This window comes from Strix aluco, chromosome 7, assembly GCF_031877795.1.
Source record: "Strix aluco isolate bStrAlu1 chromosome 7, bStrAlu1.hap1, whole genome shotgun sequence".
Lineage (NCBI taxonomy): Eukaryota > Metazoa > Chordata > Aves > Strigiformes > Strigidae > Strix > Strix aluco.
This window is the reverse complement of record NC_133937.1, coordinates 13,031,323-13,044,371: the sequence shown is the minus strand read 5'-3', so window position 1 is coordinate 13,044,371 and position 13,049 is coordinate 13,031,323. Positions and strand designations below refer to the sequence as shown.

Below are 13,049 nucleotides of genomic sequence, written 5' to 3'. Positions count from 1 at the left end.
CTTCCTTCCCCCTACCACCTATGGTTTATCATGCAGCTTGAATGTTGTTTAGCCAGTGGAAGGGGAGGTTCTGTCTCTTCTTCTGAGATGGCTTTTCTGAGTGACTTTAAGTATATTTTTTTTCTCAAGCCTTAAATTTGATTAAATAAAATGTAATGTTTTGTACTCCTGGAGTTTGGTTTCTAAGGTTTGTTGCTTCCAGTCACTAGTATTTCCCTTTCCAAAGTTTAGACTGGCTGCTGAGACTCTAATTTGTTGATTAACTACAGAAATGGTAAAGGTCGCCTGGTGTTCATATATATATTTTGCTGAAACTAATCCTTGATTTTTTTTTTCAGTCTGGGCTGCTCAATAATAGATAACACTGATGCTTTTCTCTCCATTGTTAATAGAAAGCCATGAACAAGTGAAGAGCTGCAGAATGGTGTAGAGAAATTATTAAATCTGTGGACACCAAAAAAAGTTAAAACTGCTGTTTGTACTTTGACTGCCGTTATCCACAGTACCACTTTTATGGTTTGCACAGTCTATGGTTTGTCATGTCTGAGCAGTGTTCCTGAAACTACTCTTAAGAGTGCAGAAGGGAAGTAACTTCCAGGTTTGAAGATGAGGCTTGCGGAAATAAGTTTGTCTGCTTCTTTGACCATTTTAATGTTTCTTTAATGCATTAAAACCTGCTTCTACTTTTAATAAGGTCAGAGAAACATTTAATAGATAACGGCCATATTAGAATGTAATATTTGCAATTAGACACTCTAGAATATTAAAGCTGAATCACTTCTGATAAGAATGACTTAACTTGAATGGAGCTATTTGGGGTGTGTGTGTGTGTATATATATATATATATATCTAAAAAACTTGTAATAGATCCTTATAGATCTTATACTAATGTCTGGTTTGGGCACAACCCCAGATCTTATTCTGAAGTTGAGATTGCCTGAAGCTGTTTCTCAGTTTGACATTAGAAATGTGTAGGATGCCCCTATCACTGTGTGCTTTAAGCTAGAGAAAACTGCACGTGGTTCACCTCTTGGTTTTTTTGTCCTACTATGTTGTCAAAACCTGCTTGCATGTTACTCACCAAGTGTCTTGTTTAGGGTGGTTTATGAAATTCCCTTTCTCAAGAGCACTCCTGAAAGTGCTACTTGGTGGCAAAGGTAGGTGACTAAATAGAGTTTTGCAAATGGGAGGCTTTTGCAGGAACAAAGTTGTAATGTTTGTTCGTAGACATAAGCCAGTTATATTCAAATTGTTTGAGAACAGGAGGCCTTGTTTACTTTGGAATATTCCCTGCTTTATAACAATTTTTTCAAAGATCAGTACTTTTCTATTTCTTAATAGCTTTTACTGATGGCTAAAAGAAGTCATTGTTCCCTAGCTATTCAGCATCTACTGCTACAGGGTTTTGAACTTGATTTGTTGGGTCTTGGCAATGCAACTCTGCAACATACTTGCAACTGCTTCAAAACATTCCCAGAAGAACAAGTTGTGCATTAGATCCTGTTACCTTTTTTATGAAGTGACCATTTTTATATACGAAAGGTTTCGGTAGAAATATTCAGAGACATTTGTTTTACTAGAGTTTTCTATTATCTAAAGTTAAAGCCAGGTTCTCTTACTGGAGATAACGAAATGCCAGCAGTCTCCAAATCTTCACACACGCCCACTTGTAACTTCTAACTAGCTTTAATTTGTACCTTGTCCAGGCACTGTATGGACATTGACTGCAGTTTCTTGTAAACTTTGCTTCTATTGAGTCTCATTCCAGGTTATAATAGCTGCAACTCTAAAACTAGGACAAGACCATGACTTGAGATACTGAGGCATATAGCTGTGACACTAGCAGGTAAAAACTCAGATGAGCTTTAAAATTGGAAATTGAAGGGGGAGTTGGTTTAAAGGTACAGTTTTGTGGTGGTTTTAACTCGTTCAGTTAACAGCTGGGCTCACAGGTTGATGCACAATGTGCAGAGATTGATCTGCTGCCAGTTAGCCCTTTGCATTGTTTAAGGTATGGCTCTCATCTAAATCTAAAACCTCATTGTTTCAGGTTGCATGAGGTAAGCTTGAGATTTTTTGTAAAGATTTTAAAGTCCCACTGATACAAGAAAGTTACAAGTGATATCCTGATTTGACAAAACCAAGCAGCTTAAAATGTATTACAGAAGTGGCAACTGCCTGATGGTTCTAGTTTCTACTGTTTAGTGGTAGCTCAGTGAAAAGCAGCAGTAATGCAGGTATTTGTAGGTCAAATAGATGAGTAAATGAATATTTTATTTGTATGTACAGCTTTAAAAGCAGAAGCTGTACCTGGGCTTTTGTAGTGTTGGTTATGCAGCAGCATGACAAATGCAAGGTAGGGTTGGCAAAGCTGGCCTTTTATTGCATTTGCCTCAGCAACAGTGCAGGGTTGCTATGGGGAAGAAGGGAGGCTAATGGATGTCTCTCCTCTCAAAACCTGTAATGTTGTTACAGCTTCCTTGACCACATTTGCATTGCTGTGACTGCAGAGTTGTTCAAGTGTTTCTTTAATCTTGTCCGCTTCTATTTCTTGTCTCAGATCACCTGAATGGGAGAAGAAATGCTTTTAGTGCCATGCCATGCCATAGTGGCTGCCAACAGTTGTTGTAAGATCAAAGTTTGGAGTACTAGCTGTTTAAAATGAGCTGTTTTAATTTAAATAAATTTCTCAATAACTTTTCAGCCATTGAAAGTATCGAGCAGTTTAAGGTTTTCTTCTCCAGTTTGACTTCTAAGAACTGATTGAACAGAAGAAAAGCACTTTGTCAAAAATATAATACAGGACAAATTCCAGAACTTTTTGCCTTTTGTTACTTTTTCATATTAGTAAGACTCAACTCTTAGTGTTACAGTTACTCTATAAAGTGCTAAATGTATACACCTCTGGGAAAAAGTCCTGCAGATCACACCTGTTTTGTCAGTACTCTGTAGTAGCACTGAAGGATGCAAATGCTTATTCCTGTTCTAATATCTGTGTGGCTACAGGTTAAAAATAGAATATTCTGCAAAATCCATCTTGTCTGCCAATGTAGGGTGGCTTCAGGACTTGAAAGGCAGCTCTCCTTGTGGCGGATCCTTGCCTGAGCACAATCATTGCTTTCAATTTACATGATTTATATATAAAAATGTGAGAAACTGGCATGAGATCTTTGGACTCCTGTTTTCAAGGTGGTGGTTGTTTTCAGTTAGTGTCACACATCCAGAATGAGTCTGATCTTGCTCAAAGCAGTTTAAGTCTTCCGTAACCATGGAATGAGAGAAGCTGAAATAACATCCTTCGTATGTTTTACTAAAAGTTGCTGTGCAAAGGCAGCATTTCTAAAATTGCTGTTTTATCTCAACTTCTGGTTTGCTTACAGCATAGGCAGAAGAACAAATGGATGCCTGCCTGTAGAAGATGATACAGACTTTCTTTCTTTCAACACAAAAATGCTGTGGTACATACCAGACTTGAGCCTGCTCGACATTTGTGCATAGTGAATTTGGACAAAGATGCCTTTATTCCCAGGCTCTAATTTTGCTATTTCAGCACTTGATTATGCCACTGACTCACTGGAATAAAGCCTTTGTTTTTTTGTTCAACTGATGGTTTAATCAACTTCTCATAAAGAAGCTACTTGACTGGGATTTCTGGTGATCAATAAAGAATGAACCTCTTTAATATCCTTTACTACTCACTGACTGCAACATAGCAGGCAGCACACTTCAGTAATGGAAAACACTTGTGTTTTCATCACATATCCATCCTTCCATCACAGAAAACTTAAAATGAATTTACCTGAATTAAGAAGAGTGCACAAAAGGCCCATTGAGTTATGTTTTACTTCAGGACTTGTATTATCATCTTGTAGAAGTTTGTGTAAGCTTTGGACGAGCTGTGATTCCTTAAAAGATCCTTCAAGGGTTTCTGAAAAAGAAGTAAATGAATACCTGAACTGTTAACTGAAAAGAAGCTAGAAAGTGAGCATGCTTGCTTTTTTAAAAAATAAAATTCCTGACTGGCTTCATTTCAGACTGGATATACAGGGATTTCTGGGGCATATGTTTTCTATACTGTAGAATTTCTGTATTTTCTGTGCAGTGTTTCTTCAGTGGCCTTATACTGGAAGACAGAACCTGTATAATATAGATTGTATAAAATAACCTTATAATAGATAAAAAGTTGCAGTGATCAGTGCTAGAAATGTTGATTCACATTAGTTGCCCAGTTGAGTTTGAGAGCCTTAATGGTGGACCAAGCAGTAAAATGGGCTCTTTACTGTCTTGCCTGTTGGTGTAGGAAATTACAAATTTCAAGTTAACTATCTGTCTTCAATTTATCTTCTGATGTAAGTAGACTTCTGTGGTGATTCTTTGTTGTAATAAATTGAGACCCATTTTCAAATGTAATCAGTCATATAGGAAAAATTTGAAAAAAAAAAAAAATTATACTCAATGTCTCTGAAAAATTAGGTCAGTAAAAGTAGTTAGAACCTTTACAGTTTTCTCACTTGTTTAAGTTATGGCTTCTGTAAGGCCCTTTTGTCTATGCTTCTGCTTTATTCTCTCCTGTATTTAAATGTCTGTCTTCTGAAGATTATTTCCTCCGTTTATAGTCTTCATTGACCATTCAAGCTCATAATTTGTCCTTAATTTTGTCTTCATTTAGACTTTCTCATCTTTTTCTCTAGTCTTTATCACCTTTACTTTCCTTCTGTCTTTTTGTGTAGGCTTCTAACATCATACCATGCTACTCAACAGATTGTGCCTGTCCACACAACCTGATCATTTTGACTGTACCCTAAACAAAAAAACCTTCAGCAATTCCTGAAGCCTATTGCTTTTGTGATCTTCTGGATGGCTGACCTCTTCATGCTGGAGAGCTGAATCTAGACAAGAAACATCCTTTTTCTTACATGTTATGTAGAATGACAGTGGTTTTTAATAATTGAAGATCTTGCACAGATAAATGCTTTAAGGAGAAAAATACCTAAATCGATTGCAGATGCTATTGCCAAGGCATTCAGAGCCTCATTCTGCAAGGCAGCATGCTTGCTTGTTGTCATGGAAACCAGGTGCTTCACTGCTTGTGCCTCCCGGATGGCTTTGACCACTTCCTGGTAAAGCAAAGGTAAAATATCACAGGTGGAAATCTGACTTATGAGTAAAGTAGAATGAAGAGAGAAATGAGATTGCACTATTCAGCTTCTGAATAGATGGAAATGATTTGCCTGCTGCAATGCAAACTGGTATTTGAAGACTAGAGATAATACTGCTTTTGACACTGATCGTACATGTCTGTTTAGGGCTGGTCTAATTTACTTGAAATACCAACACTTGAAATTATGTATATGCATATCAAAATATAAAATCATATGTTTTGTCTCAAGAGTTTTAGTTTGATCTTATTCCAGTTTTTCATGTCAAGACTTCAGACTACCAAAGATTAGTTTTACTTTACCAAAGCCTGTGCAGATTTTTATCACTGCCTCAAAGTAAAGCATGGTTGGGATGCCTGTGTATGATAGCATGATTTACAAGAAACAGAAGCCTGTTCTAATATGTCAGCAGAGACAGATCACACCAGATTCATCCATTGCTAGATAGACAGTGGGTTCTTTGGAGCTCCTAGAGGACTGACATTCAGGACAGATCTGGGTTATATTTGCCATTTCAATTCGAAATTTGAAATTAATATTTATGGCAATAAAAAAACTTCACCTACTTACCGTTTGTCAAGCTGTACTCAAGCCAGGGCAAAAGTTGACAAGTGACAGTAAGTAGCCATGTTTCTTGTTTCTGTGCAGTATCTGTGGCTATGGATAGTACTGCTTTCCTGCTCACCTCCCCCTTATGGGCATTGAGGCAGACCAGGAGGGGTTTTTACTGTGAACTTTCATGTTTTTAATGATAAATTTATATGTGCTGTTTAATGCTTAACCCCTAGCTATATTGACAAGCTTTTAAAAATATTTGACAAGGATAAAGTAGAAACATATTATTAGACCAACAACTTCCGTACTTGGGATCTGTTGTGACGCAAGATTGATGCTAGCAGTCGATTTGCTTCTCCACGAACGCCGATGTGGTCGTTAGCATTGCACCACTGCACAAGCCTGTTGAGCACCATCGGGTCTTGGCCCAAGATTTCAGCTGCATCAGCTGAAGAGAAAAGCATCATCAGGAGACATTCGAAATCACTTCTCAGTCTTTCTGTCACAGAAATGTGAATGTAGAAGTAGCCAGGACTGCAGGCCTGAGTTCAGAATCCTTTAACAGCTGTAACTAAAGCTTTGGGCTTTAAAGGGATCTTGGAAATCTTTATCTGAGGAATGCCAGTTGTGTCAGGGCAACTCTTGGAGGTAAAGAACAAAGTTGTTCTTATAGCCCTAGCCTTTTTAAGAGGCTGCTGAAGCAGGGCTTAAAATGAACAGCTTCGTATCTTTGACAGCAAATACTCTGTTGCTATACAGAAATAATCATGAGGACTGTCTCTTTCTTGTTTGGTTTCTTGCACTTGCTCTTTGAGCCCTGCACAAATGTTATCATGGGCTCTTCAGAGACTGTTCTTGCTGTTTCAGTGCTCTCAGTAATGGTGATAATTACTGTTGGTAGCATGTGGGAAGCCAAGTCTTAGTACAGAATTGCAACATGTCTGTAATTGCATGTCTCAGGTCTTAAGAATGTGCGTTGAATTGTGTATTTGGTATCATCAGAACTTACCCCAGAGGTTGGAGGAGCCCTTTAATTTGCATTCTCTTGTGTTTTAGGAACCCTCTCTCAAGACTTGCTAGAAGTATTAATCTGTGGTTGATGTTTGAAAAAAACCTCACTGGATAACTTTTACTAAGAAGTGGAACTCCAATCATATGCAGTGGTTTGGCTCGTTGCCACTAAGGGGACTACTCCCAAAGCTCTTAGAAGTTCAGCAGCAAAAGGAACTTTACTCATGCTATCAATATTGCATCAATAATGCATGGTTCCACATGAGTCCTATTGCAATTTAATAACATATCTTTAAAGTGCTGTGGATCAAAAGTGACTAACTGGTGTAAAGTTATTTCCCAAGCAAAGAAAAAATGCAGATATAAGGGTGCTGAGGACTGAAATATTCTATTTGACCAAGTATGTTAAGCAGGGGTTCAGCCCTGAGAACGTCCTGGTAAATACTGCTTCAGTAATTTCAGTTAGTTGATTCTGTTCAGTACTTGAGACTTTGAAATTCTAAATCTTGGTTCAACTGAAATTTTCTTCTAAGTGAAAGGTGCCAGGAGAAAGATAAGACAGATGTAATGTGTGCAACATAAGCTGCCTTTTTGTAGGGATTGAGTGCTCACCCATTTGGCTTTTAACACAAAAGTGCTGTTTTGTAAACTGCCAGACTGCTGTTTCCATGTGTTCCAGTTGATAATGAACTGAGGATATAAATGCACAGAACTTCTAACTGAGCACCAGATGTAGCAACTGGGATGCAAGAGTAATCACAGGACAGATGCTTACTTTTTGGTGTAGAGTTATTCTGTTTGCAAAAATACACTGTGGTTATAAAGTTGAATTCAAATTTACGAGTCTCATGTAGTTATTTGTAACTAAGTTTTTCTTGGATTTCATTTTGATCATCTTATGTCCTGTCCTATGCCTGCCCCCCCCACCCCTCAGTGCTGGAGGACCAGAGCAGATGAGCATGAAATGTGCGTTGTGTGTTCTGAAGGCGTTCATAGCAGAAGTGTACATTCCCTAAGAAGGGCTATAAAGGGTCTGTGAGCTTTTCCCCATCTTCTTCTGCTTTTCCAGTATTTTAAAATAGTTCTAGGCCTGAAAGAAGGTAACCAGGGAGATCCCTGCTCCTTTGGAAGCAAATTCAGAAAGGGAAAAATGTGGGGAAAAGTCTGCATGTTTTTAGGAGTGTGAAGTTTGTCTCTTGGAATTTTGCTTGAAGCAGAGACTTGAGGAAGAACCAACATTAACATCCAGAACAGAAGGGATAGGTTCGGCTGATAGGAGCATCACCCTGTTTCTGTTTGTTTACCTGTCCCTTTCTCTGTGTGTGGCATTTGTTTTGAGATACTCTGGAAAGGGTCAAATAGAGTGTGCACCAGAAAGTCAGTGTCAATAAACCACGATTACTCTGGACATTTTGCAGAAACTGTAAGTCAACCTATACTCTTACTATTTTGGGTAGGGAGATGAGGAAGGATGGACACTTCCTTTTTTTATTTGTCTAGTGCACTAAGGAACAATCCACAGGTCAAAATCCCCCAAGGAATCTGTGAGCGTCTAGCCTAGTTAAACATGTTTGTTTTGAGATAAGAGTTATGTTTTGTTGCACAACCACCTGCATATTACCTGCTGTAGCAGAAAGGCTTTTTTTTCTAGGTCAGATGTTACATGTTAGTCTGAGGAGATCATGGTAATCCATCTTAGTACAGAAAGCTGAAAGAGGTAAGAGGGTGGTGAATGTAACCAGTCTAAGGGGTTTGTTCAAAGGAGAGCGGTCTTGACCCAGTTTGACAGGGATTTCCTGATGTTTACCAGCAATAGAGCTCTTTGAAACAAACCCAATTAGTTACTTTTAACAGGAACAAGAGGACCTTTTAACTTATGCCAAATTTGAATAAATTTTGTGTATGATTGAAGTTTAAGTTGAGCTGAAAGTCCTCTGGCTGTTGAAGTGTGCAAATTCTTCTGTTCCTCTGAAGGAAAACAGTGGAAAAACCAGGAGTTAATGTTAACATCTCTTTAGTGTAATGAAGCTGTCAGATCTGATTGCAATTTTCTATAGTTAAAAATAAACCTACCGATGTCTTCTAGTCTGTAGGCCTCAGCATGTCCAGTGATTGCCAGAGTAACGAATTTATACTAGATAATGCAATTAACTGATTTAGTGTGGACTTCTTAGTAGATGTGTATTTTTAAGAGTTTCAGGCTGAGTTAGTTAAGGGCAATGTTAGCTCATGGGTAGACAGAATAGAAAGTAATTAAAGGTGGGAGAAATGTGTGCAAATAGGCAGGAATGGGTAAACATTGAATAATCTTCTGTGTCTTTTTTTCTAATCTACACTTTGATATCTTTATTGTTTCAGATTCAGAAGTTCTACTGTTTTGTGCCAAATTCTGACTTTGTACCAGGGTTGGTAAATAGCATAGAGTCAAAAAAAAAAAAGTTTGATAACTTAGATCTGTGTTATTATGTTTCAATTTTAAAAGCTAAATGGTCCCCCCTGTCACAATTGAGATACAGCTTCAGAGAAATGACCTTGTAATCGTTTCTTCCTTTAAAGCCTGAGAAGAAGAGACTAAGTTTCTGTAGGTCTTGCAATGTTCATTTCCTACTATGGTGAAATAGATGAATAGAATAAATAGATGAATAGAAATAGATTCCTGCGAGGTGAAATAGAAGTGGAAGCAGCTTTTTACTGAGTGGAAATCAGTGCAAATTGAGTGCTAGACCTAAATTTTATATCATGCGTATTAATTTGAAAAGGATGCAAGTAGCTGCCATACCAAAGTGGTGTAAATGAGTGCAACACAGAATGTAGGAGAGTGAGGTCTTTACCCTTCCTTATAACTAATGAATTTGTGATTGTAACTGTTTCATATCAGCTGTCAGTTCCCACTGTAAAACAGTCACAATTTTTCTGATTCTGATTTTGACCTATTGCTATTCCTGCACATCAGGGTGGCCTGTACTGATTGATTAGTGTTCTAGAGCAACTGCTGTGGTGATACAAAAGAAGTAGAACACTTAACCAAAAAACCCAAACCCCTCAACACTTGTTTTTGTGTTCTACTCTGGTAAGAAGCTAGCTAAGTCTGAGGATAAATGAAGATATTGTAGTAGATATTGGTGTAATTCTGACATTGTGCATGTTTCTCAAAATGCAACTGTATGCACAGAGTGAGTGTTGTTGCCTTTGTGTACCCACCTCGGTGTAAAACTGAATGAAGTACATAATCCCATATTTTGATGTGCAAAGTCAATTCAACATTTAAGTCGCACAAGCAAGATAAATCTGGCAATATGTATAAAGAGCCTGTGTGACAGGTAGAAACTAATTTCTTCTGCCTCTTTCCACCTAGCTCCCCTTGATCCTTTTATATTCTCCAGTTCTTCTGTTGATTTGCTTTCCTGTGATTTGCCATGGTAAATCCTTAGCCTGATTCTTTTCCATCATACTCATTCCTTGCTGGTATATCTCTGGTGGAGAACATCTTCCTTGTAGGCCTTTGCCATTTCTTACTGACCTCTGCAGATTTTTTCATTTGGTTTGTTTCTCATCTATTTCTGAGGCTGACTGGGTCACTATGGAAGGTCTGCAGCCTCCAGCAATCATCTCTGGAACCTCTCCACGTTGAGTGCAATTAGGTTAGCAGGACGCTTTATGGTCCTGCTGTCTTGCAGGGGAGAAGGGGGTGTATAGTTGACATAAGCAGACATTGGCAATTCCCTACCTTGACCATCTGCTAACATCCGTAGTGTTCCAAGAAGTTTAAACTGTACAGGAGGCATCTCTGACCTTAGAAGTGCTTGAATCCGTTCTGCCACACCTTCCTCCAGCATTTGAACCTTGTTAACAACTAGAAAATGGGAGAAAGATGTTGATGTGAAGCTCAGTAACTACACAAGCATCTGAAAATGTAGATACGACGTTAACTGTTCTGAATTTTATGCTCTTAGCCGAAGGTCTGACTTGTTAGAGTGCTCAGGAATCAAGTCAGGGCTACCAGGCTGTTCAGGCTTCTCTTTTGATCTAAAAACTTCCTAGGAATTGCTGTTACAATATGTTGGTTACTTTTGATCGTAGGCCTGCCTGGAATGAAGTACATGAAAAAAGATAAATGCAGGATTGTTTTTCTTCCTTTTTCTAGTTGTAAGAGATTATCCATCCACTCACCCACTCACATGAGCAATCCTTTCCTATGCTTGCTCATCTTAACTGAACTGGGTGGCAGAAGTGTTTTACATGGCCATATTTCTTGAGAATGTATTTTCTATTTGAGCTATTTTTATATGAGCTCACTGATCCCCTGTTGTTCATGCCTTTGCTTCTGTGCTTTCCTAAGTCCTGCGTCTGCTCCAGTTGTTAGTGCAGTAATCCCTGGTAATAATCAGAAGCTTGTCTGGAAAGAGTCCTAATACTGTTTAACTGTGCTACCAAAAGCTTCTTCCTCCCGAGGAATTTTCTTCCCATCTTCTGCATGCCTTTTTTTTGAGGGGAGGGGAATGACAAGACAGTGAAATTAGGGAGATAATTGTTCTATCCCTTTCTCCTTTTATTGGGAAGATTGAGAAGCAGACACTGTTAAGTAACTTGCTCTTAATGTCCTTGTTTTTCAGTGGCACAGACTGACCCCATTCACGAGAGCATAATGACTTTTAAAATTTTTTTATAAGCACCTGTTCTCTTTTAAGATCACTATTTGAATTGAAGACTTCTCATGTGCCCGTTTGCAAGTATTGGCCCATATTTAATTAATTTTTATGATTTATGTGGATTATTTGCACTCGGTCTTTTTTTCTTTGCCCTCAAGTAGCAGATTATATTGTTGAAAGTGATAGAGTTTGTGTATTTCTGGAAGTGATGTATCACTGTGAGGGAATGTCTTACAGCTTCCATATTCTGATATTTTTACAAATAGAGAAGTACAGCGTAGGGATAGCATTTTAAGTGCTATGCATTGTTCGCACACTTTGAAAGATCCAAAATGGTTTGTAATAGACTTGAACAGAAGAGATAACCAAAATACTCTGTATTGATACATTGATTTTTTGTAATTCAGAGTTGAGCCTTTAAAGTACAGCTGCAAAGAATATTAAGATCTGGTACTATGTGTAGCAGGCAGTGATACAGGGGTAAAGTTGTAGGTTGCAATCACGCTTTTCTGGAGTTTTAGATCCTATAGTCTTTGTTTCGTTAAGGAACTCCCAAGAAATGCCTGGGCTTGGCATTGCAGTAAGTGGGCCTTGGTATTCATTGAGGAATGGATTCTGTTGTGAGTTAGAATGCGATCATCTCTGCTTGTTGTCAAGGGGAACTACATCAAATTTACTATCTGTCAAATGAGATTAACTATTATCTTTGCTGCTTGTAATCATTAAATCCTATTGTACATATTGCAGGAGTGAAGTCAATGAGAACTAAGCTAAGCATGGGACACCCCTAGGCTTATAGAAAAAAAATCCACCTTTTAATTATAATAAAGATAGCTACATTTTGCCTACTAAATTACTTTCCTAATTCAGCTGGATGGCTCTCGGATTTTTCAGGATTCTATGATTATCTTCTAATAGCTTTGTGTTAGATTGTAACTGATGTAAGGTAGCTGGCTTGCATGGTTGAAATACTGCATGCTCTGTTAGCATTAAAAACAACATGCACAGGCCTCTCTCTGCTGATGTGAATGGTGGTAGAAAATCTCTTCACAAGAAGCAGTGAGGGGTTTATGGTGTGAAATATGTTTATTAAAATACTGAACAGACAGACATGGCTAGCTATTATGATCCAGAGAGTGTGGTAATATTATAACACAAACTAAATAAATTACTTGAGAGCATATAAAAAGTAAGTTGAAAGAAATAGGTGAAGTTCTGAAGAGAGCTATCTGCAAGAAGAAATGAGTGTGCATCAGGCTTTAAAAGGAAGTGGACAAAAACTAGCAACTAGTATATTCTGGGACTCTCACTTGTTCAGAGCAATGATTACATATAAAACTGTTAAACCAAGCATGCTGGCTAGCTTACATAAAATTGGCAGACAACTTAATGTTCTTTTATTTTCAGAAAATAGCGTTGGTGTCATGCTCTTCTCTAGAGTACTGTATAGCAGTGTAAGGACTGCTTTCCAGGGTGCTGTACTATTAAGTCTCTAGCAAAATATTTTTGGCCTGATTTGCACTTTCACATGGAAGCAGTAGATTTGAGATGAGAAGCAGCACAATTTTCTGATGCGTATTAGCAAAAGATCACAAGAGCAGAATCATAGAACCATTGGGGTTGGAAGGGACCCTTAAAGTTTTAGTCCAACCCCCCTGCAGTGAGCAGGAACAT

General features: G+C 38.2%; 1 protein-coding gene across 2 annotated transcripts in view; it reads right to left on the bottom strand.

Annotated features, from left to right (window-relative positions):
* Positions 1-2,358: 2,358 nt before the first annotated feature.
* The window catches only part of LOC141925822 (rap1 GTPase-GDP dissociation stimulator 1-like), a 34,346-nt gene continuing 23,655 nt past the window's right edge, over positions 2,359-13,049 (bottom strand). For both annotated transcript variants that reach the window (XM_074830489.1, XM_074830490.1), the window contains 5 exons: positions 10,454-10,579; positions 6,024-6,163; positions 4,992-5,118; positions 3,801-3,929; positions 2,359-2,566 (listed from right to left, as the gene is read on the bottom strand). In XM_074830489.1, coding sequence (XP_074686590.1) covers positions 2,415-2,566; positions 3,801-3,929; positions 4,992-5,118; positions 6,024-6,163; positions 10,454-10,579 — 674 coding nt within the window. In that variant the 3' untranslated portion in view covers positions 2,359-2,414. The remainder of the gene's footprint in view (positions 2,567-3,800; positions 3,930-4,991; positions 5,119-6,023; positions 6,164-10,453; positions 10,580-13,049) is intronic.